The sequence below is a fragment of the Acartia tonsa genome, chromosome 3 (genome assembly GCF_053477335.1).
Source record: "Acartia tonsa isolate MP-2025a chromosome 3, ASM5347733v1, whole genome shotgun sequence".
Lineage (NCBI taxonomy): Eukaryota > Metazoa > Arthropoda > Copepoda > Calanoida > Acartiidae > Acartia > Acartia tonsa.
In genome coordinates, this window is record NC_137262.1 from 3,392,008 (window position 1) to 3,418,527 (window position 26,520).

At 32.0% G+C, this 26,520-nt stretch overlaps 2 protein-coding genes across 5 annotated transcripts in view; one reads left to right on the forward strand and one right to left on the reverse strand.

Annotated features, from left to right (window-relative positions):
* The window catches only part of LOC145313076 (sodium- and chloride-dependent glycine transporter 1-like), a 48,757-nt gene extending 38,607 nt beyond the window's left edge, over window positions 1-10,150 (reverse strand). Inside the window, exons 1-3 of one of the 2 annotated variants that reach the window (XM_080152337.1) lie at window positions 10,083-10,150; window positions 7,131-7,193; window positions 3,216-3,330 (exon numbers count right to left, since the gene is read on the reverse strand). In XM_080152337.1, coding sequence (XP_080008463.1) covers window positions 3,216-3,330; window positions 7,131-7,184 — 169 coding nt within the window. In that variant the 5' untranslated portion in view covers window positions 7,185-7,193; window positions 10,083-10,150. Of the gene's footprint in view, window positions 1-3,215; window positions 3,331-7,130; window positions 7,194-10,082 lie in introns of those variants that run through there. The other variant, XM_080152338.1, reaches the window with a different exon arrangement.
* Window positions 10,151-25,967: 15,817 nt separating this feature from the next.
* Window positions 25,968-26,520, forward strand: part of LOC145313077 (inward rectifier potassium channel irk-1-like) — a 118,069-nt gene continuing 117,516 nt past the window's right edge. For all 3 annotated transcript variants that reach the window (XM_080152341.1, XM_080152339.1, XM_080152342.1), the window contains exon 1: window positions 25,968-26,104. In XM_080152341.1, the coding sequence (XP_080008467.1) occupies window positions 26,066-26,104 (39 nt within the window). In that variant the 5' untranslated portion in view covers window positions 25,968-26,065. The remainder of the gene's footprint in view (window positions 26,105-26,520) is intronic.

The window sequence follows — 26,520 nt, forward strand, 5'->3', positions numbered from 1 at the left end:
ACTAATGTTATAATAAAAAGCTTAGGTAAAATCCTATTATTCGCAAGTAGTCTGCAGAAAAGGTAACGCTTTGGTTACTTGTAATTTACCCTTTAATAAAGATGGGTTGAGTTAAGTAAGGAACAGCAAAGCCCCGCAGGACAGAAAAAAACATATAAAATATATATTTTTTAAAATATATATGGGAAGGGGCGAGATGAAGAAGTTTATGGGTGGTCCGTTGGTAAAATACAGGGTTCTATCAAAAGCTTTAGCGATTAAAAAAAATTCTAGAATCACATCATAGTAAATGCTTGCTTAGATACAAGATTACTGTACTTTTGACTATAAAAAATCTACAGAAATCATATTTTGATTTAAATAGAAAACCTTTGTCATGCTTGATTTCTCTAAAAACAGGTTGGCTAAAGTTTTAATCTGTGTTAAATAAGTTACGCTTCTTAACCCTTTACAGTCGGGCCCCTTGCCGCACCTTAATCAGTCGGGGGGGGGGGCGTTCAACGCCCCCCCCCCTATTATCTCAGTTCCTATTAGAGCTAGAGGGCTAAAATTTTTTGTACAAGACCCCTGTGTTATGATGAATTTTCGACCTTAAGTAAGTCAAGGTCAATTTTCGCTTCCTTCACCCTTTTATTTAACAACCTTTGTTTTTAGGTCCTTTTTTACTTAAAAATTTCAAACGGCTGTAATTTTTTTATTTTTGAAGCTAGAAGAAAATTTTTTTTGCAGAAAATGTTTATTTTTATGTAAATTTTATGTTTGAAATATCAAAACATAAATTTCAGCGGCCGCAGCTGTACTTGGCAGCTGCCAGCCACCGCAGTCGGCGGTCGGCGGGAAAACGGCGGTGGATCTTTATGAAATTTTAATACATTATGTAGACATGTAAGAAAAGCTTAAGTTTAAAATTTGAAGTCTCTAAGTCAAAAATTGCGGCCACAGGAGCCTTTAAAAGATTTCTGGAGACCTGGAGGATCAGGACCTGCAGGATCATACCTGGAACCTGAAATTGACTTGAACACCTGTATTTAATATGAGGATGTACTACTAGTGGATATTTTAGTATTTTGGTAAGATAAAATGCTTTGTTTAAGTCAAAAAAAATATTTTTGATCTTTACCTGGATGACCCTTCCAGGTTTGCTGGCATCCTGTGCCCGCCAGGATGGAGATATTCAAAAAATTCCAACTCTCAGTTATGTGTCATACCCAAACTTAAAAAGTCAAGCAGTTTGGGCTCTATATCTTTCACACACATAAAATGAGATAGAAAAAACCGGAGGGGGGGGCGTTCAACGCCCCCCCCCCCCCCCGACCGTTAAGGGTTAAATTTCTAAACACAAATATGCCACTACCCATTAGACAACGGATGAATAGATATTTGTTGGCTTTGATAATTCTGGATGTTGTCATTCTTGTTTTATATGATATTTGAAAGTGTGGGTGCTAGAATCAATATTTATTTTAGTCATATTTTTTACACAATAAAAAAATGTGAGTGACAAAGTAAATAAAAAGTTGAATAAATTATTTCTTATTGCATATTCAATGTATTTTTATTTTCTATTTTTCTTTAAGGGTCGGTTTGGGGGGGGAGGGAAGTTCTTTTTTATTTGATGGTTGACTTATAAACAATTAATGACGGTCCTACGACAAACGCAGAAATCCCAAACGTCGGAGTGGACAAACGCAGGAGTGGATACTTAACCTAACCTAACCTATTTTAAACCCTTTTTTAGGTTTTTTTTAAATGCCTAACCCCTGCGGGGGGCTTATTTGTATATTCATATCTTAACCTAACCTAACCTGTATAGAAGTACCTAATTAAATTGGTATTTTAACACTCCTGCGTTTGTCCACTCCGACGTTTAGGACTCCTGCGTTTGTCCTGGAACCTTAATGACAATTACAAAGATTCTATGAATATTTTGTATGGCAAATAGGTCCAGTGGTAAACCTTAGAGGTCACACAGACTTTCAGCACAGTACTTTGGGATGATTATTTCCTGTAGAATTAAATCTGTGTTCTCAAAGGATGACACACCAAAAGTTCTTTTATAATATTACTATTATTAGAATACAGGCAAAAAAAGCTTCTTATTTCTACAAGGTGTTTTAATACAACAACCTAAAATGCTTATTTAATCGAAATATTAATCATAAATACAAACAAACATAAAATAAAATACTTAACTATCGTTCCTTAACAAAAGCTGTCTTGTATAAATACTTTTTTTAAATTCAAACCCCATTAAAGTGTTTTCTAATGTGTGTTGCTTCAGACTATAAAATCAACATAAAGAGAAATCAAAAATAGCAATGATTATTAAGAAATAGAATATACAATGTTCAACTTTTGTCTGGTAATTATAGATTAAGAAAACATCTTCTTTTTTAAACATGAATTTAAAATATACAGTGCGTTTTTTTTTAACTTTTTTGAAAACAATTTAACCCCACTTATAGTTATCAGAATTTAATGATTAACGGCTTTTTTTCTTCGTTTTTTATAACCATTTATAGAACATCAAAAAAATAATTCAGTTTTTATTTAAAAAGTACAGTAAAATAAAAAATTCAAAACTTGGGTGTCAACATCTAAAAATGGTTTTAGCGCATTTTTCTTAAGCTCAAATCTTCTACCCTTTACAAGAAAAAATTAGATTTTCAGTAGTCGACTTTGGGGGACCAGTACTCCCTCTTTGGTTAAGATATGGCCTTCAAACTTTAATATGTTCTAGTACATGTCCCCAAAAGTATCTGTATCAATTTTTAACTCTGTATATATATAAACTTTTAAGCGTTTTTTGCAGCCATTCTTGCAAAGGGTAGAAGATTCGAGCATGAGAAAAATGCGCTAAAACCGTTTTTAGATGTTGACACCTAGGTTTTGAATTTTTGATTTTTCTGCACTTTTTTTAATAAAAACTGAAATATTTTTTTGATGTTCTATAAATAGTTATAAAAAACGAAGAAAATAAGTCATTAATCATTAAATTCTGATAACTATAAGTGGGGGAAATTGCTTCCAAAAAAGTTCTCATAAAAAAAACACACTGTATAAACAAATTTTCAAAATCAAATGGTAATTTTTTCAGAGGCAGATGGATTGATAGATAGATTAATTAATAGATATATGATTAGATAGACAAATGCATAAACATAGATAGATAAATCAATAGACAGACAGAGATAGAAAGAAAGTTTGATTCCTACCTCCATGTTTATAGCAGAGGTATGGAAACCTCCAGACATTGCCTAGGCCCACAGCATACCCCAAACAGGACAGGAAGAAATCACACTGGTTGTCCCAGTTTCCTCGCTCAGTCCCCTAAAAATAAAATTTCGGTTAATAACCAATTTTAGCTGATATTCCTTGTCAAAGAGCATTCATTATAAACATTACCTACTTAGTCTGTCAAAAGACCTAAACATTTATCTCTTTATGAACGTTTAGTAATTTTTATTTTTATCATATATTTAACTTTTCGGGTATAGTCCCTTTCGTAACATTGCACCTTACAGGGCGATTCTTCGTATTTTTTACAGTAGCTTTTCTCCTATTTCTAGACGCTGCGGGGGCCACTGAACATAATTCACTTTGTCCGTTTGTCTATTTAATATTGTTTGTACTTTTCTACCTATGGATGTTGTCATGTAGTTTGTAGTAGACTAAAGTTAAACTATATCAAACACCATAAAGAAAAAGAATAAGAGTTAAATACCATTCCCTTTTTTAAAGCGTCTGGGACGGATAGCTTTTTTCATCTTTTTAGGCATGTTATAATTGCCCTGTCGATTTCAAACTTTGCATGGTGATTTCTGTACTAGTTAAGTACGATATAGAAAGCTTAGCAACTCCTTAATTGTTGCCAGAATGTCCGTACGTCCAATTTAAACAGATTGATTTTTAACTGTTTAACAACAATTTTTTTTCCTAGAAATGTAAGTATGCATTTAATCAGTTTAGCAAATCAAATTTTGTTTCTACTCTTTTACATTTGTATACTGATAATTCAGTTCTAACACTCTACAAGTGTTAATGTTAGTTTGTCCTTCTGTTTCAGAGCTTCGCTTTTATGGATGTTGTCATCCTTGTTTCTTAAAAAAACAATACAAAATTCATGTTTTATTTTACTTTTATATAAATGCACAACATCTATCTGAAATGGAATTGCTTAACTCTAAAACATTTTGAATTATGTAAATTAAGTGTGACACTATAAAAAGTGCAGGTATCATATTTCATTTTTTACATCATCAAACAACTCTACTTTTGAAATTGACATTCAATTTTAGCAGCTCTTCTGCATTTGACCATCCGTCGTTCCGTCAAATACGTAAGACATGATAACATATAAATTTTGGTCCTATGACAAACGCAGGAGTCCCAAACGTCGGAGTGGTCAAACGCAGGAGTGGACACTTAACCTAACCTAACCGATTTTAGACCATATTATAGGTTTTTTTTAATGCCTAACCCCTGCAGGGGCTTATTGTACATTCGTATCTTAACCTAACCTAATCTGCAAAGAAATACTTAATTAAATTAATATTTAAACACTCCTGCGTTTGTCCACTCCGACGTTTGGGACTCCTCCGTTTGTCCTGGAACCTAAATTTCGTGAATTAAAATCAAATGTTTAATTACATTTAAAATAAGGAAAATTTTCCAAATTGTTCAAAAGTAATGAATAAAACGTTGTTATCATATAATTATTATATTATTTGAAAAATATAGCATTTTTAAAATAAAATAAAAATATTTGTATAAATAACAATTAAAACAACTTTTTTTAATAACTAATAATTTGACTGGACAAATTGAAGGCCTATCCCATCATTTCCCAAACCCTGAAGTGAGAAAGCCCTTACCTAACCAAAGCATCTCAAACACATTTCTTTTTTTATATGGTTCAATACCATATAGAGTGATATTACTAGAAAAGCTTTTCTCGTATTCATTCGAATCCGGTGGATAGGAACCGGTTCTCATCCATACGAAAAAAACTATGTCTAGCATCGTATTATATCCAGCTTTCTACGAATATAAAAATGTACAATCATAAGATTAAAACCAGTTTTTTTTTGCCCATGCCTTCGGCACCTCGGGGCTAAAGAACTGGTTTTAATCTTATAATTGTACATTCTATATCCGCGGAAAGCCGTTTATAATACGATGAAAGAAATAACTATTAAATTTGTGTTTCACACCTTGAAACTCAGATTTTCTGTAGAAAAAAGATGACTCGTTTCAAATGAATGATTTCTAAACAATTTATCATTCATTTTTTTTTATAGAAAATGTGGTTTACTTTTCATTTAGTTTAGAGTAAATCAGAGATTTTAACAATTGATATAATTTGTAATTTAAAATGTCCGTCCGTCCGTCTTTATGTCTATCAGAAATAAACTGTGAGAAGCAAACGAGAATTTCTCGGCTTATTAATGAGCATCTACTTTGTATCTCACCTGGTCCGCCGGTCTGTCTAGAGGTAATAATATTGCAATTGTGTTTTCTTTTTTGCTATAAGTGTCATAGATGTTCCATAATGGTTTTGGGCTATTTTATTTATATATTTATGTCTTGGGACAATAGGCTAATTATTTGATAGACTATTAGCGGATACGCCTCTAGTACATTGACGTATAAGTATTTTTTAAGATTAGGGGGTTGGGTGTTTTTTTCAGAGGGCTAACCTTACCCAAAATCATTATAGACCTTCCCTGGACCTATGAGAAGCTTTATAATTAGGAAGAACCATGTCGTCCCTAGAGGCCTCTAGTGGCACTTTAAATGTTGTTGTTTGTTAAAGTAAATTTTTTATGTACGATACCACCTTATTTGACGTTGAAGTCTCCCCTAAATTTAAATTTTTTTTTGACTTTTTTGTCATTTCTCTTGGGAGGGTGGTGGTACCCTCTTCCAAAATAGTTATAAACCTTCCCGGGACTTATGAGAAGCTACCCTGTTAAGGAGAACCCGATCGGTTCAGCGGTTAGCGAGATCCTTCGGTACACACAGACAGACACACAGACAAACACACAGACAGACAAACATCCTGTTACTTTAGTATAAGGATAGATTACAACTTTACGTTTTAATTTCTTTTTTGTTTAACTGCAAAAATGCAATAAATTAGAAGGGCCAACCCTTTTTTTCAAGGATTTACATTTTTACAAAAAAGTAATAAGCATTCTAAAAAAATATTTATATGAATTTCGACAAAAATGTTTGACGTCATTTTTCTTGGAATAATATAAATGTACAATTCTTGCTTAAATTTTTTAAAGAATATTTCTGTCTTTCCTATCCTAAGTTTTATTCATTTTATTCTAGTGATTTAACCCAAACTGTTATTCAATGAAATTTCATTTGAATTCTGCTTCTAGATTCAATTTTTAAAAGCAAAGCTTTTATATAATTAGGGCCGGTCCGTACGTTCGTCCGTCTGAATCGGATATATTGTTTCGTTTATCTAGGCAATAGAATTGTCCTATCGATTTCATACTTTGCATTTGTGATTCCTGTTATAGTTAGGTACGATTTAGAAAGCTTAGCTACTCTATAATCATTACCAGTATGTCCGTACGTCCATTTTAACATGTTGAGTTTTAACTTGTTTAACATTAAATCTTTATGTGATCTAATTATCCGATTGTTCTGATTTTTGATATATTGATTCCCAGGACAATATTATAAGCAAAGCAGCTCTATAATCAAGTACTAAAAGTGTAAGTAAGTCCATAAACATGATCCTGTATCAAAGAGTTTTTCAACAAATTTACTTACAATTTTGCTTCGACTCTTATACATTCATATTCTGATCATTCAGTTCTGACACTATACAAGTGTTAATGTCCGTTTTTTCCACCGTTTCAATGCTTCGCTTTTTATGGATGTTGTCATATTTGTTTTACAGCTTCTCCAATTGTATTTCCATCATAAATAAATAACTTTAATATGAATTAGTTTAAACTATGTTTGTTTTTCTGAATGTGTTGATCATGATCAATTCTTTTTCTAAACGAGTTTAAGCTACATACATACACTCAAACAAACAGCATGTTACTTCTATACAATACCAACAAAATGTAGAGTAGCTGCGCTACTAAAATCTAAATTCTCACCTCATCCGCGACCTCTGGAGATATTTCTTTCTTGTTGCCAGCGCCACGCCCCATCTTTATTTTCTGACAAAAACATTTTACAGTAGAATATATGTTTATGTATATCATATAAAAAAGTAGTTTACAAAAACTGGTTCACTTTTTTTAAAAAAAATGTATGCTTTAAATGTCCAATGACAATTAAATAAGGTGTAGTACCCAAAGTATTTCAAACAACGAATGAGAAAACGTGTGTATAAAACGTTGGGTACCAGTCAATTTTCCTATATATCTCTTTCTATGTATATGGAAATCAAATCTCAATAAATTTAAAGAAAATATTTTCAATAAAGGGTTTAAAACAGATAAATTTTTTTAAAATCTGTGTTTTTTACAGTAATAAATAAACATTCTAATTGCATAAAACTCTATTATTTGATTTCCTGTGTATTTTCGTTTACAATTATTTTATGTAGAACGTTATTCAAAACACCTGTTTAACAGTTTTTTTGGACAGATTCATTAGACCATAAAGTAATTTGATATTCTTTAAATAAGATGATGGGATCTTTACTGAATTATTTGGAAGAATCAATAAAGACAACCAGCCGTTTATCTTTTTAAAGCGAAGTCGGACCGTCCGTCAGTCCGTCGCGGTTAGCTCTTTTTGTTAATTTAGGCAAGTTAGAATTATCTAGCCGTTTATTTTTTTAAAGCGAAGTCGGACCGTCCGTTAGTCCGTCACGGTTAGCTCTTTTCGTTAATTTAGGCATGTTAGAATTATCCTATTGATTTTAAACTTTGCATGGTGATTCCTGTAGTAGTTAGGTCCTATTTAGAAAGCGTAGCAACTCTATAGACATTACCAAAATGTACGTATGTCCATTTTAAACATTTTGATTTTTTACTTTTTTGACATCAAATTTTTGTATGTTAGAATTATCCAATTCATCTGATTTTTGGAATTATGATTCCTATTACAACAAGGTACAATGTTATAAGCTAAGCATCTCTGTAATCAAGTCCTAAAAATAGTAGTATGTCCTTAAACAGTATTATATATTTGTGCAGTTTTGCAACAAATTTACTTACAGTTTGTTTGTACTTATACATTAATAATTTGCTTATTCAGTTCTGACACTCTACAAGTGTTAATGTTCGTTTGTCCTTTAATTTCAATGCTTCGCTTTTATGGATGTTGTCATCCTTGTTGTATCTTAAAAATGCCCAATTTATACACAAAAGTAAGGACAACCAAGTCTTTTGACCGTAAGACACTGCCACTGTTTAATCACCGTACGACTTAAATTTAAAATATAAATAGTCTAAAACCTTTCCGGCACCTAGGTAAGGTTACTCTAATTTTTTTAACACTATCGGTGCGATAATTTAATGACAAATATTTTTATGATATTATAATTTATAAATCAGGAATCTTAAGGGATAAGACAATAGTTAAGATAACACATTAATGAACACGCTTTGAAGTTATCAAAGCCTTGACCTCAGTTTTACTTACAAATAATTTTATTAAGCTCACCTTGAGCAGGGATTATAAGGGATAGGACATATAACGAAAGATTCATGTTTCTAAAAATTCCAAAAAAAAAAAAATATTTTGGTTTAAGATTATAAGTGAATATGTGATTCTCCTTCACTGGGTTTAATCCAATTTGATTAAGGTAGATTTAACAATTATGAATAATGTTTATTAGCTGGTAAATCGTAATAAATTTCTCTATTAATTAGGTCCGTTTGTCCATTGTTAATTGGTCCATAAATTGTTATTATCAATCTGAGTTTTTGGAAAAATTTTATTTCAGGTTCTTTCTGATCTATAGACTCCAATCTGAGTTTTTTGAAAATTTTATTTCAGGTTCTTTCTGATCTATAGACTTCAAATGATTATATTCAAGAAATTAAATAAAATAAAAATTGGCTGACCTACTTCTGGTTTAATTAACCTTGTTATTAATGCAAATATTTTGAACATTTACTATGGTAACATTTTTTTTATAAAACTGAAAAACAGTACATAAATTGATATATAGACCTGCTACTGGCCTTGAATATAATTGGCATATTTCTATATATTTACATTATATTTTTACTTTTAATTGACATAATATAACATTCAAAGGAAGCCGTGGAAAAATTATTATTAACATTAACATTAATTTTTTGTCCTAAAAAACATGTTTAATTGGGATAGTTTATATCGTTTGTTTTTGGCATGTACTTTTTTATATCTATTACAAATTATTTTCCTGAGCTGGATCTTTAAATCATTTTAGTGGTGAGCCAGATCGGGGTGAGCCAAATTTCAGCCAATCACAGCGCGGCAATTCATGAAATGCTGTGCTCTTATTGGTGGAAAGTTGGCTCACCCCGATCTGGCTCACCACTAAAATGATTTAAAGATTCAGCTATGATTTATTTTTATTGACCTTTTTCAAACTTCTGTTTTTTCCTTTCCTTCTGTCAAAATTTATACAGAACATTATTCAGAAAAATGAAATATAAATACATTTGGTGTCAATATAATGATCTAATCCTAATAATGATGTCAAAATAGATTCATGATATTTAAGATTTGGAACCTGTAATATAAAGATATCATAAATGGCTGGTCCAATTAGGAAATTTATTTTAAAAAACGATTATCCTCGTTCACCCCCTTACCTCATCCCCTGCCATCCTACTTTATGAACGAACTGACCAATAAATATGTCCATAATAGCAACATAAATTGATTGTAAATTTATCCACTTATATATACTGGGTATATCCATTATTATCTTACAACTTATTTTCATGATAGACATTACCCATAAATGATTTGTTAAATAATTTTAATCAATAACAACGACAATAAAAACAATCCTTTACCGACGGACATACCCAGAAATTATAGTAGCTACGCTGCTATATAAAAACCCGCAGTTTCTGGTTGAAAAATCCTTAAAATTATTCCTTTGTTTTGGTAGATCTGCTCTTCTAAAACAAGTATTCAATAATTTTACTCTGTTTTCGAACATTCACGTAACTAAATTCTGAAAAATGCACAATAGTTTTTTTAACAAATAGGTGTAAGACAATGGACGAATAAATGTACATCCCAAATGATGATAACCAAAACTACCCCTTTTGTAATTTAAATTTATTGGTTGTAACCAACCAATCATATTCCTTAAAGTATCCAGTGTAATTTAAAGTCAATTATTTTGAACCTATATATCATTAATCAGAGAGACTTCGGGCTGTTTGTTACACTGGTCCCTAGAGTTTTAAAATAACGTTTTCTTATTCGTTGGCTCAACAACTTTAATGACTTTTATTGAGTTTTGATTGATTTGTTCATGAAGTTGAGTATTTTTAACCACTAATTGTAATCTACAGAAGGGATAATTTTGTGTAAAATCATTGGGAATGTACATCAATTTATCGCTATATATTCATAATAACCTTTAATAATATGCTGATATGATAACAGCACAAAAAGACTTAGTATAGCGGTCTCTTGTGTTTATCAGAAGAAATAATCATTAAGATGTAAACAAATATTATTTTAAAACATGAACACAAGATAATTTGGTATTTAACAAATAAGGCTATAGCATAGAAGAGCATAAACATTTTCAATATATTTTTAGTGTTATAGCGAAAAGATACGGAGTTTTTAAATGTCTAAAAACTCTTCCTATTATAAAAAAGGCTTTTAAACACTTTTATGATATTATACTAGTTGATCACAGTTAACAAACACTTGAATTTCAAAATACAACTGAATTATTAATTGCAATGTCAAACATCTGAAACTTAGGGATATGGTGCCTCAAAAAAGATTTATTCTGCCTTTAATTTATATTTTCTATAGACAATATTAATATTTACTATCGGCTGCGCCCCTATCATCTAGGACCTCTGTATTCAAGGTTGAAGTAAGTAGCCAGCAAAAATTCAAGTAAATTGCATAAAAGCATTTCAAGGCCTGTCTGAAGTTTACCTAAAATAGATACACAATCTATTCAGAAGTTATGGAGATCTTAAGCTTCAGAAAAAAAACTTTCTACTTTAAATGATAGGATAATGACTATTTCAAATATATCAAAAGGCAAAACAGATCTTTAAATGCCAAATCCCTGTATATAACACTAGTCGCCCTGAGGCCTGCTAACGGACTGGAGGCACTGCACAACCAAACAGGTTAAAGCAAAAATGGTTACTGAGAACAAAACACAATTTGACGACGTGAGGGGAAGAGAAAAAATTCCACTATTGTTAACACACACCAAAGCATACACAGACACACATATACACAGATTGTTTGTTTGTGTGTGTGTGTGTGTGTGTGTGTGTGTGTATGTGGTGCGTCGCTTCATACTGTAGTAAAATGTGTAATAGACAAATTATCTCTAGATTTTACAAGTAATTGGATGTTTGTCTGTCTATTTAAAAAAGATCTCTAAAAAGGGACTTGACTAACAAAAATATATCTTATCATAGAAAGTCAATCAAAAATCAGCCACGTGACGTCTAAATGAGGGATTATCCATTTCTTTATTAGAAGTTTTCTTTCCCACTTCTCCTCTCATCTCCCTCATTTTTATGACGTCATGTGTCGGATTTTTGAGTGACTTTCTCCCCCTACTTTTTCCATTCTTGCCTCTTTTTTGCCTATCAATTCATACATTCTATTACATAAAGTAGTAAGGTTTTTATCCGTTCAAATATTTATAAAGGCTAAACCGATTAAGTTCTCCAATTTAGTGAAGCTTCCCACAAGTCCCCAGAATTTTAAAGGCTATTTTTTAATATGTCTTTGGGTAGTTTTTATGATATTTAATTGATTTTCTTCTCCTAGATGCTATACTCGCAGGTCATGTTGAAATTATACACTATCAATTTGATACAGTAACTGAAACATTTCTACTAATTACTCTACAACTAGTATATATATACATAGGTGGTACGCGCGACAGAAAAAGTCGTACCGAGGCATTTTTTGTCATGGTTCGAACTGGCGTAGCAGTCTCTCAATCTTCCCACTTTCTACCTTTTTTTTTTTCTCTCTCTCTCTCTCTCTCTCTCTCTCTCTCTCTCTCTCTCTCTCTCTCTCTCTCTCTCTCTCTCTCTCTCTCTCTCTCTCTCTCTCTCTCTCTCTCTCTCTGTCTCTCTCTGTCTCTCTCCCTCTCTCTCTCTCTCTCTCTCTCTCTTTTACATTTTACTGTCCAAACTCCCTTATAACACACCTTTATGTTTTAAGCAAACAAAACTGCAAAAAAAATAAAAAGCAACATTTTTAAATAATACTTAAACTGACTATAAATATTAAAGAAGCATAAGTTATATTGAATTATATAAGTAGTAGGCTTTTTTGTATGTAACGAAGGATCTTGCAAACCCACTGAACCAATATGGTTCTCCTTTAGAATGAAGCTTCATATGGGTCCCGGGATGGCTTTAGGCTGTTTTATTTTATAAAAAAGAGTTGCTGTGTTGTTTTAAGCTATTTTTCTACCTTTTCATAACCCTTAGAATTTCCCTAGATACTAGGGACGCAGCTGCTAGTTATTATATAAAGCAGTGTGATTTTAGTTTTGGACATGAATCGATTGAGCTTCTGCTCTTAAAATCTATATTAGCTAAATTTAAAAAAAAACTTTTAGTTTGTAGTAGCATATACCTTTGTGAACGTGTGTGTGTGTGTGTGTGTGTGTGTGTGTGTGTGTGTGTGTGTGTGTGTGTGGGTGTGTGTGTGTGTTTCCTATGCTGTATATAAAATGTTGCTTCTATGGGTAATTAAAAGCGAAGCTTTTCTAAAATTAGGGTCGGTCCGTCCGTCTGTAACGGATAGCTTTTTTCGTTAATTTAGGCGTGATAGAATTGTCCTATCGATTTCAAATTTTGCATGGTGATTCCTGTAGTAGTTAGGTACGATTTAGAATGCGTAGCAACTCTATAATCGTTACCAGAATGTCCGTACGTCCTTTTTAAATTTTTTTTTACTTTTTTAACATTTTTTATGTGATCTAATCATCCAATTAATTTGATTTTTAGAATACTGATTCCTAGGACAACAAAGTACTTTTTTAATAACAACTTTTTGTGTGATAAAAACATTCGATTGATCTGATTTTTTGATTACTGATTCCTATTACAATAAGGTACAATATTATAAGCGAAGCATCTCTTTAATCAAGTCATAAAAACGTAAGTATGTCCTAAAACATTATCCTGTATTATCCTGCAGTTTTTCAACAAATTTAATTAAAATTTTGATTCGACATTTATAATTACGTTCTGATTTTTCCGTTCTGACACACTACAAGTATAAATGTTCTTTTGTCCTACCGTTTCAGAGCTTTGCTTTTATGGATGTTGTCATCCTTGTTTTTATTATATCTACCTATCCTATCATTATTAAAAAGCATGACTATTCTATAAATACTACAATCTAGGTTCTTACGTCACAAATTCAGGATTAGAAAACAAGGATGACAACATATTCAGTAACAATAGCAACTTTGCACCAGAAATTATTATATCAATTAAAACAAATCTTTTAAAGTTAGTTTTTTTTAACAAAATTTGATAGAATTGTCCTAATATTATCAAATTTCAAAATTTCATGTTTCTTTTTTTACTTATTTTTTTCAGAAAAACCAATCATTTTCCTCGTATAAAACCTGCTTTTGTCTGCAAGTGAGACAAAAAAAGGCTTGCAATACCGTTATTGTAAAGTACAGGTTTTTTAATGCCTAAATTTCACCACACAAAGGGTCATTTTCCTCTTGTGTTTTGTACTACACTAGCGGTTTCGCCCCTAGCCTCTAGGGGCTTTATATTCAAGAGATACGGAATAGCAGAATAATAGCCCAAAACCATACCCAGACTTATTTACATAAATGAAATCGGTTCAGTGGTTAGCGAGATCCTTCGCTACAGACAAAAAAAGCTTACTACTTTATATAATAGGATAAGTAAACCTTTTCATGCATTTTTATCTTTAAAATTAAGATTATCATTTTTATTGCTTGATATATCTTCCTTGTATGCTGTTTTTTTTTAACAGTGGCTAGCATTGTATTTTGCTATACTGCGTGAGAGAGCTTTTCTTCTATTTCTAGCCCCTGCGGGGGGGGGGGGGGGCTATAACTCTGCGAGGCAATCATCAACATTTACCTAACCTAACTTAAAATAACCTATCAAAAGCTATTGTGAAAATTAAACGCCCATTAAGAGGCGATGTCACGAAACCGACAATCCCCCAAAAATAAAGGATAAGGCCAGGGGCGTCCAAGCTTTTTCATTTTGGGGGGGGGGGAAATCCTTATATCATAGAGGTAATTTTTTTTTATTTGGGGGGGGGGGTAAAAATTGAAAATCCAGAATTTTGGAGGGGGGGGGGGTTATCACCCTTTTACCCCCCCCCCCCCCCTTGGACGTCTTTGGGTAAGGCAGGCCCTTTCCAATCTTAATTTAAAGAAAAGGCTTTGAAACCTCGAAAAGTAGTGTTTTATTATAGTAATCTATCATTCATTTAAAAAAAGCTTATTCTTTATTTCTTTTAAATTGATGAAACTAGCATTTAATAAGAAATTTTTACTCAAAGTTCAAAGAACGCACGTAACTGATGGCGCTCAAAGCGACAGAGTGCTCGAGAAAATACGTATGTAAGTATGTGTGCATATAGGTGTGAGTGTGTGTGCATTTGATTATAATAGAAATTTTATACAGTGGATTTCCCAAATAAACGGAAAGTACAACATAGACTTTTATTCTAAAAAATGATTCAAAATTATTTTTATCAATAATTCAGTGGTACATCAATTCATCAAGCTTAGTATTGTTCATTTGAGTAAAATTATCTGGATAAGAATAATATAGGATAGAATTAGGATATGTTCATATGTCCGTACTACAATACATCCGACTTATAAAGTAATTTTATATTTTATTCATCCTTTTAATGAAGTAACAGAAGAGTCCCTCCACATATTATGGCGTCATACGATAGAATAAGCAATGAGAGGCCAGCATAAATTTTACCATATTGGTCAATTACAGTGTATACTGGCCTCTCATTGGCTATTCTATCGTTTGTTGTCATAATCTGTGGAGGGACTTTAATAATCTTCAAAGTAACAGGATCTGTGTGTGTGTACAGAAAGATCTCGCTTACAACAAAACCAATATGGTTTTCCTTTATGGGTAGCTTCACATAGATCCTGGAAAGGTTTATGACTTTTTGGGGGGGAGGTTACAATCACCCTCCAAAGAGAAATCGCACCCCAAAAAGCCCCCCCTTCCTTTAATTTTTTTTCTTTTTATAACTACAATTAAATAACACATGGAGGCCTCTAGAGGCGTAGCCGTTAGTATTTCTATAATTCATTGTTTTAAACCTTCAAAAATACAAACGCACATTGATGCAAATTAACTTTTTCCTTACATCAAATTTTTTTTTAATAATTCTTATTATTGATCCCACTAAAAATGCACCTAGCCTAGTAGCAATACAAAAAATACATACTGTACATTGAACTGAAGAATATTGCAGGGTCAATAACTTATATTGTTATTTGTTATAGATTATTCACTTACTTAAACTTTTTTTCTGACTTTTTAAATTTCTAATTTTTACGAATATCAAATACCTAATATATACAGAAGTATTTTTTTTAACTACAAAACTGATTGAGTTTATACTTTTTTTTTATTAGTCACTTATATAACAGTACGGTTTTAGGCTATTTTATTTCTATAATTAGGACTTTAGGGTGTTAAGGGCTATTTTCCATCCCCCTTTCTATTAAACGGAGCCCTAGATGCTAGGAGCGCATACGCTAGTATTATAAAAGTGACATAACCCAGTTTACATTTTAGTTTTTAAAGAAATAAAGGCTGGGTTGGGGGGGGGGGGGTTATTTCATAAAGGAAGATTCTTCAATTCCAGAGCGAGATCTTTCAGTTCACATAGACAGACTGGAGGACATAAATCGTAACATGTTATCTGCGTTTGCTTAACAATTAATCCATGCAATACGATGTTTCTCTATGTACAAATAAGATAATATATTTTATAGTATGGCTTTGAAACCTTTTAATATCCGCTTGATTAATACCGGTTCTCATCCTTACTGAAAAATCATGTATAGCATCGAATTAAAGTCAATACTCCACGAATATTAAAATAAAAATTCTAGTTTTATTAGGCCGGGCCTTTTTTCCATTTAAATATCCGAAGAAGGTTGTCTATAATACGATGCGATAAGTAACTGCTAATTCAAATTGAAGGCAGCTTTTCTAATCAGACCGTTGCGGTTACTATTTGCTTTTGATAACCAGGGATTTAAAAGGATAAGACAATGGACGATAAATTGATTTACTTCCACAGTAATAATAAAATAGTGAAATGTTTGGACACAAACTAACCTAATATAAAAAGTAGTAAGCGTTTTTTGTTTGTCCTGAAGGATCTCGCTAACCAATGAACGGATATTGTTCTCCTTTACAGTGAAGCTTCTTCTAGGTCCTGGGAAGGTTTTAAACTTTTTTTGTTGAGGGTGTCTTCAATCCCCTCCTCCCCTAAAAATATTTTTTTACTCTTTTGAAACTCAAATTTAAAATGGGATGAGGTCTTTTTCACCTCCTACCTTAAGTGCCCCTAGAGGCTTCTAGGGCGTAGCCGCTAGTTAATTCAGAAAGTACCCAAAGTTTTGAAGCCAACAAATAATATGGATATAAATCTTTGGGTGCCGGTGTAATTTACATCCAATGTTCCATCCCTCCCTAATAATAACACAATAATTTTTATTCATTTTCACATCTTAACTGTGCAATAGATGCAATACAACTAAATAATTATTTGGGTGACTTGATTTACAATGCCTTTCACCCTTCAACCCCCCCCCCCCCCTCCTCTTATTAATACCATTGCCCTCAAATTAATCCTTCCCCCAAACCAAAATGGTGTAAAATTCTGCCTTTCTTTTTTACTTACTTACATACAGGTGAATATTTGGGGGAGGAGGGGTAAACATTTACAGTATACTTTATAGCTACTGTAATCTCCTCCCCCCTCCTCAACAGTATAATACTATATTATAGCCAGTGTAATCTCTCCCCCCCCCCTTCACCAATATGTATCCCCTTACCCCCCTTTGTTTTAAAGGGGTCAATTTTGTGAATAACCAATTCAAGTAAATTTTTCTATGCTTTGAGCTTTAGTCGGAGGAAAAATTACTTAACTAAAAAGTATGGGCCTGGTAAGTACGAAGCTAGTAAAAGTGGCGGCACAGATTATGACGTCAAAAAAATTAACCAATGAGAGGCCACTATAAATTTTACCTTTGGTCAATCATAGTGTATACTGGCCTCTCATTGGTTATTTTTTTGACGTCATAATCTGCTTTTAAGCTATTTTCTTGAGCAGCACTAGAAATACCTAATTTTTAAAATTAATTCTTTGGGCAACGCCCTTAAAGGCTAGGGGCGAAGCTGCTAGTATGCACTATAAATCACTATACTTGGGGCGTTTTTTTATGGAAGGGTGGAACATTATTAGTACTACCCCAACTTTTTTTCGTACAGACTTAACTCTTTATTTAAATATAAAAGAGTTTTTAAACGTATGCTAAATCAAATATGAATATTGTAATTTATAAGTTCAACTTTTACGAATGAAATCATTCTTGTTTAGAAAGCAAACTATTTCATAGGGGATTGCATGACGTTATTTCAGAGGGTTCTTAGAATTGTAGAAATTTTAAAACCATTTTTTCTGCTGACGTCATTAATTCTATTCTACATAGTAGTGAGTAATAAGTTGTATGTGTGTGTGTGTGTGTGTTTGTGTGTGTGTGTGTATGTGTGTAAGTGTGTGTGTGTGAGTGTGTGTGTGTATCCAGACGTTGATTAACATCCAGAATATCTCATATTGATAAGATTGGTGCAAAAAAATTCGATGCCAAAGATTTCAGAACCAACTAATTAATATTTAACTAAAAAGTCCTAAAGTTTTAAGGCTGTGAATGAGATATCTTGCATATAAATTTGGGGATCAGTATAAATTAGAGTCCAACCTCCCCCCCTTCCATTCCTGCAATCTATGGTAATATAGATTATTGACTTTTGACTAAGAAAAAGATATAAAATGTTTCTGGCTTTAAGATCTTTGCGGACTTTTATTAAGCTTGCAGTGTCCAAACATTTTCATCATAATTTGAATTTACAGAAAGGGTAATTATTGAGGTTTGTATATCTATTTATCGTCCATTGTCTTATCTATTAAACAAGGATGACAACATCCATAAAAGCGAAGCACTGAAACGGTAGGACAAACGGACATTAATACTTGTATAGTGTCTGAACTGAATAATCAGAATATAAAAGTATAAGATTCGAAGCAAAATTGTAAGTAAATTTGTTGAAAAACTGCTTGATACAGGATAATGTTTATGGACATACTTACATCTTTAGGGCTTGATTATAGAGTTGCTTCGCTTAAAATATTGTTCTTTGTTGTCACAGGAATCAACATACCAAATATCAGATCAAACGGATAATTAGATCATATAAAAATTTGTTGTTAAAAAAGTAGAAAAATCAACATGTTTAAAATGGACGTACGGACATTTTGGTAATGATTATAGAGTTGCTACGCTTTTTAAATCGTACCTAACTACTACAGAAATCACCATGCAAAGTTTGAAATCGATAGGACAATTCTAACATGCTTAAATTAACGAATAAAAGCTAACTATCTCGGACGGACGTACGAACGGACGGACGGACCGACCCTAATTATATAATAGCTTCGCTTTTAAAAAAAAGAAAGATAGTTACTCGGTTATTTACTTTTATTCAAAACTACGGGTTCCATATGATAACATGGTTTAGATCTATATCGATATAGAGGCGCAAACGGCAATATAGTCAGAATGCGCAGATGACAAATAGCAAGTTCTTTATAATAAATTGTAATTAACGTTTTAAAACTATTTTAAGTGAATTACAAAATGTATTACACTGGCAATGATTTGATTCACAAGCATCAAATAAATGGTGACTAGATCTGCTTGGCTGTCTTGGTCTATTTTTTTGTATGAATTATAAAATGCTTCAAGGTTTTTACTGCAATGTTTATTTAGGAAGTTTTTTTCTGTTTTATTAGGATCTCCTTTTCATAAAATCTTGTATAGGTTACATATAGTTTTTATTCAAATACGACCAGCTCATTTTAAATGGAAGATTTAACCAAATCGAAAGTGTACGACCAATTTTTTTTACAAATTAAAGATGATTAAAGTCCCCCCAGAGAGTATAACGTCATACAATAGAATAGCCAATGAGAGGCCAGTATACACTGTAATTGACCAATGGTAAAATTTGTGCTGGCCTCTCATTTTTTATTTTATCGTATGACGTCATAATCTGAGGAGGGACTCTAATCATCTTCTTACAAATCATGATCTAGCCGTTGTCTAAATATACCTAAACAAAACGTTATTTCTAGCAGTCAAATTCACATCTAATTCAACAATCATTGAATACGATTAATGCAATTTTTGATCAGTACAATTTTACCAGGCAAAGCTTTATTCCATGAAATGTAACTGCTATTATAGTCTAATATGGATATATGATAAAAAAATTAATGTGGTCAGATTGTGTTTAAATTTAATAACTTAAAAGTATCTATGGTGAAATTTAAATTTATATAAAATTGTATTTACCCTTTTTATAATTGTCAAGTAATTTACCAGAATAAGATACCAATGGTTGACCTAATACACTAGAAAAATATGCACTATTAGTTATTTCTTTCATCGTATTATAAACCGCTTTCCGCGGATATAGAATGTAGCACCTCGGGGCTAAAAAACTAGTTTTAATCTTATGATTGTACAAATGTACATTTCTATATTCGTAGAAAGCTGGATATAATACGATGGTAGACATAGTTTTTTCGTATGGATGAGAACCGGTTCCTATCCACCGGATTCGAATGAATACGAGAAAAGACTTTTCTATAATTGGATTTGTCAGTACGTCCGTCTGTTCGTCCATACAAGTATGTTGAATAAGAGATATAAGTTTTCCGGAATTGTAATGTAGGGAGTAGATTTGAAATCTGCATAAAATTTTAAGGATTTTTTATAAAATTCGTTTTTTGTATAATTCTTTATCTAAAAGCGGAAATACAAATTAAGTTAATTAATTTTGGCATCTGTGATTGGTGGATTTAAAAAATCTGCGCTCTGATTGGATGTCGTACATCATTCAACCAATTAGAGCGCAGGTAGTTTAAAATCCACCTATCCTATTGGTCAAAATTAATTAACTTAAAATGTATTTTCGCTTTTAGATAAAGAATTTTACAAAAAACGAATTTTATAAAAAATCCTTAAAATTTGATGCAGATTTCAAATCTACTCCCTACATTAAAATTCCGGAAAACTTATATCTCTTAATGTTGAATAGGATTTTTCTAACTCGCCTTCATTTACACAAATTTTGTCTAAGGTTCAAATCTACGAAATTGAGTTGGAATAAATCCGTCAAAAAAAATCGGTACACAAATCTGCTTTTGTACTTGTATCAATATTTCTGCAATCAGCAAACTTGATGAATATAATAATATTACTAGCAAGAGCACAATAATATATATATACATAACAAGGAAGTCAACATCCAAGATTCGATGAATAGAATAATTATATCACATAAAAATTTGTTGTCAAAAAAGTAAAATATGTTTAAAATGGACGCACGGACTTTCTGATAACGATTCAAGTGCTGCTAATCTTCCGAATCGTACCTTACTAATAGAGGAATCACCATGCAAAGTTTGAAATTGATAGGGCAATTCTTACTTGCCTAGATCAACGATAAAGGGTTATGTATGTATGTATAACATACAAGAAATCCTAAGATAATTCATAAATTAAGCCTTTCCAAATTATTATAAAAGCCTGACATTGTAAATCTATGAAGAAAAAAATAATGTTCCCTTTTTTATTAAAGTTTTAGTAATGCTTTGCTATATACCTCAGTTCCTATATCATATATGTCCCAAATAATTTACAAATACATGTCCTCACTATCAGCCAATAATAATAAGGTGTTCAGGAAGTTTAGCATATTTATTTTGAGCCGACTAGAAAAAAGTTTTTTTTTGAAACGACTTTATATCTACTCCTTTAATTTCATATTCCATGAAAATATCAAAATATATTATTTATTCAAGTGTCAGGTAAAGCACACTCTCCCCAAAAGCCCAAAACCTTTTTTGGACCATTGTAAAACTCCTTTGAAAATTGTGGACCGATCAGTCGAGTCATTTTAGAGATCATGGTAGACATAAGTTCATAAAAACTTATAGACATCTTGTAACTTAAGTAGATATGATTTACCATTAAGTTTTATTTGAGTATTAACAATTTGCTAAAAAAATGGTTCATGGTTTACTTGCAGGAACACTATCATCGGACATTCTTGTGTTGTCCTCTGAATGAAGACGGGCCCAGTAACCCATGGGTCGGACACTTTCAAAATAACCTCTTTTACAAAAGTATCTCTCTTATTATTATTCTTTCTCTCTCTCTCTCTCTCTCTCTCTCTCTCTCTCTCTCTCTCTCTCTCTCTCTCTCTCTCTCTCTCTCTCTCTCTCTCTCTCTCTCTCTCTCTCTCTCTCTCTCTCTCTCTCTCTCTCTCTCTCTCTCTCTCTCTCTCTCTCTCTCTCTCTCTCTCTCTCTCTCTCTCTCTCTCTCTCTATCTATCTATCTCTCTCTCTGTCTCTCTCTCTCTCTCTCTCTCTCTCTGTCTCTCTCTCTCTATCTCTCTCTCTGTCTCTCTCTGTCTCTCTCTCTCTCTCTCTGTCTCTCTCTCTCTCTTTTTCTCTCGATATTTCTCTCACTTATAATTCTCACTTAGTCACTCTTGCTCTTCAAACCAATCTGTCCGTCGTTGGTTTAGTTGTTACACCGATTTTTGTAATATAAAAAAATAAGCTCTTAAAATGTGTTGAAACCGTACCGTTTACAGTTTAAATAAATGTGTATTTTGATTAATTTCAAATTCATTGTAATGAATGTTTTGTATAAAAACGTTTTTTTTCAAGTTTGATGAAACTGGAAAGTTTTAAAAAGTGCTTTAAAATTTTCGAGTAAACAGGTTTGATTCTCTTCTTAGTTTGACCTTTAAATAATTTTCCACTTTTTCAAATATTTGAGGAAAATTATACAATAAATCGAGATTTTGAAAGATTGGTTTCTCTAAATTTAGGGTATGTTCCTTGAAGATAGCTCTTATATTACCAGAAAGTCCTTCTGTCCAATTTTAATAGATTTATATGGGAATTTTTGTTCAAACTTCTAGATAATCATAATGAGTAAATTTAAAAATCAATTTCAAACAACTATGAAAGATTATTTTCATTAGCAAATTGGTTTATCTGAATTTGTACAAAAAGTATTGGAGTAAAACACTGAAGAGGAAAGGGGTTAAATAACTGTATGTCCCCATCCTAAGGACCTTGTGCTGTCTAAATTGGGTTTTTGGAAATCAACCAATAGTACGGGAATATTAGCACAGCCAAGTGGCAGGAACCAATTTGCTAGCAGACGAGAAAGGTCCTTTGAAAAGGGAGACAGGTAGTTATCTGTAATACATTTATATCTGTTCAAAAAGTGTTTGATTTTGTACCCCCTACACTACCCTGACAAAAATGATTAATTCACCCATCTTGTTATCTGTATTTCACTCCCTAAATATCGAAACACCTAGATTTGTGTATTATGGACGTATAGCAGACAATAGCTAATTATAGAGAAGACTCGCTATTCTTACCATCAAATAACTTCACGTTATTTTAAGTTGATCAACTTTATTGAATACACAAATGATAAAATAAGCAATATTATATAACTGATAAATGTATAATTATCCTGGGTTGGATTTCTAAAGTAACTGTGGCGTCCGCACCTAGGGACTCGAGCCTACAGCTACAGAGGGCAGCCTAGCTATGCAAGATTCAAATATTAACTTTGGCTTTGCATATATTTATTTGCAAGCCACAGCTTGCAATATCATGACAGCTACCCCTTAGATCCTTAATATTATTTAGCTGTCCGTTTATATTAATAGAGAGGAGTAAAGCTTCTCTTAAATCAACACCACATTTGCCTATTCCGTTTTACAAATTTGCGGTCACATTCGCCCGCAAATTTACCAATTCTTGGCAAAAGATGATAAATTGACTGTAGTAAAAAAGTGTGTACCATCATCATTATTTATTTGAAATATATTACGGTGAACATGGCACTCTGTTCAGTCTTTGAAAACATTATTTACTTAACATGTTGACTATTCTGTTGAACACCATGAAAATAAGATGACTTACACTTAAAAAGTTTCAAATTTTCGCAACATCCTGGCAAATTTCTTTGCACGCCACGTATCTATATTTTATGCGGCCTAATCAAACTGCTATTAAAGGCAACTGCAGAATGCCGGATAGGAAAATCTGATTTAGTGACTGCGTAATAAATACTAAATCACCGCCTGAACTATTTAGAACTAATTTTCATATAAAACGGTCACAAAATAAGAGTAGCAACTCAACAACTAGTTTATTTACGTGACGAGCATACCACGTAATTAAAATAACTATTTATTGCCATTGTGATCTTTTCTGTATTCCTAGTCTTTCTAATGCTATTCCCGATGTCTTGATTTCTGACATAATTGTTTCTTTTTTTAAGAAATGTGTCTTTATTATTCATGTTTGCTTTTCTTTACTTTTTTCTTTTCCTTTGTTGTTGAGTAATGTAGCTGTAAAGAAAAAACAATTAATAAGGTTGACTTGATGCAGCTTCGACAGTTCAGTTCAACCAGGGAAGGAAAGGTTATTGGATGATAAATTATCTTTATTTATTGACCTGTCCTATTGACCTATTGCCAAATTTACAGAAGTTTAACCAATTAATTTAAGCTTAAGTTCAATAATGGATTGGGCTGATTAATTTTTAAAATTAATTTCTTGGGAGAATTTTACCCTCTTTTACTACTCCTATAACCTTTTATGATAGGTGGTGCCTCCGCTATTTTAAAGCAAAAGTTGTTACTCTATTCGGTATTTGTTTAATTTAATATGGGATTGTAAATTTCCGTGGAAGCGTTTTATATTTTCACAGGGATATATTTTCATGGAAAGGATAAAGGTATTAAATATTTATTTATGCTAAATTTTGTTTGCTTAGATAACTCACTTAATTAACAGAATAATTAACAAAAATAAACAAAATTATGAATAGCACTGCACATTTTTAAGTTAATTAGGTTAATTAATTGTTCAGCTAATTAATAATAAAATTTCATTTGGTAGTCGAGTAAAAATATATATTTATTGGACCAAATAAATTAAGATTTAATTTTAGTAATCACTTTGGGCTAAATATTAGTATTGCTTATGCAAGCCTAGTAGTTTTGGTTTCCTAAACAAAATATATTCCTTGTTAGAGCTTGTTAAAACCCTAACTTCTAGGCTAGCCTTAGAAATTTTAAAGGATTTTGTCTTTTTTTATATTATTAAGGGCCCTACAGTTAAGAGTTAACTAATTAAATGAAATTTGGGTTTTTTTTAATATAACCTATTCGAGGGGGAAAGGGGGATGGGGTCTGTTTTAAAACTTTTGCCAGTTATTCTTATTGAATGAAAGGTAGATTTACAAAATTGCCTGACTTTTCAAATGGCACTAATATTCAAATCTTCTTTTATTTACAGAAACCATCCAAAATTCCCACCAGAATAGGCTTAAAATGTTCAGACATATATTAGTATTACTTTTTTTTAAATATGATTTTACAAGTTAAAACATCAACAAAAAAGCTCCCAAAAATATAATTTCGTGATCATAAAAACAACAATAACAAAACCTAATTACTTTTGAGGGATAAGTAGATGGCTTAATAGAGAATATATATATAATTACATGTTAGTTTTTGTCTTGCCAATTAATGCCATTATCAAATTAACCAAATGCGATCTTTCCTTTTAGTTCTATTTTTAGTAAATAAAAGTTGAGCTAATATTATTTTGTAAAGTTTTTATTGGCTCATCAACCTTAAAAGGATTGTGAAGTAAAAAAATAAAATAAAAAGTTTAAAAAATTTGAAAATTAGGTAGTCTGTCTGTTTTCTTATCAAACTAGTAGTAAAAATTTACAAGGATCTAGAGGAATAAGACAATGGCCATTAAATTGATATACATCCCTAATGATAATACACAAAATTACCTATTCTGTAAATTAAAATTAAAGGTTCAAACGTTTGAACACCCACCTAATGAAACAGCCAATGAAAATTCAAAGAAGTCCCCGAAGTTGTTAAGCCAATGAATAAGAAAATGTTACTATAAAACTTTGGATACAATGGTAATAAACAGCCCATCCCCCCTCTCTCTCTGAGAAATTTACACCTGTACTCCCAATATGTAAAGCAATAACATTTTATGGTGGACGTTAGGAGGGAAAAAACAGTTGACTGTAAATCATACTGGTCAAGGATGTCCAAGGGTGGGGGGGGGGGGGGGGGTTAAAGTGGTGATTACTCCCTCCCCCCTGAAGAATTTGGGGGTGCAATAAATTTTTTCATCTTGAGTTGCCGTAGTACCCCCCAAAAAATGAATAATTCCTAAAAAAAATCCCAGCATCCTTTGCGTGTTTTATTACTTCCACTTTCAAGTTTTTTTACCACCTCCCAAAATCAATTTGGCTATTTCTGCCATCATCCTTTTTTTTACCAGTTCGTTTATCTAGTTGGAAGGGAGGATAAGTGAATGGATGGTGGTAGGCCAGCTGCTAGCATCACTTCATCAAAGTACATAAAAATCTGGTGCAGCATCCAAGTAATAATATATCCATTATTTTTCAGATGAAATATGTTGGAAAATGACAGAGCAAGACAGACTGGTGTGGCACGATATCAAGGTAGATAATTTGATGTCTTCTATTTATCTTTATCTTTGTCTTTATATCTATCTATCTATGTTGTCTCATTAGAATAAACCAATTGAGTTCTGCATTTTAGGAAAGTTTCAAAAAGAACCTTGAATGTTTTTTTGAAATTGAAATTTGGGATTGTTTCAGGCTGTTTTTCTACAATCCCCCCCAACCGTTTTAGGCATATCCTGTAGATGCTAGAGGCGCTTTTGGTGTATTATGACAGTGGTTAGGTTTTAAGAAAAATTAAATAGTCTATCTATTGATCTATCTATCTTTTGTTCTTTCTATGTTTGTATTTTTTAGATATAGTTATATAGATAGATAATTTTATGTCTTTTCACATGGCTATCTATGAAAATATTGATTTCATTTAATTTTTCAAATGTTATTTATCTATCTAT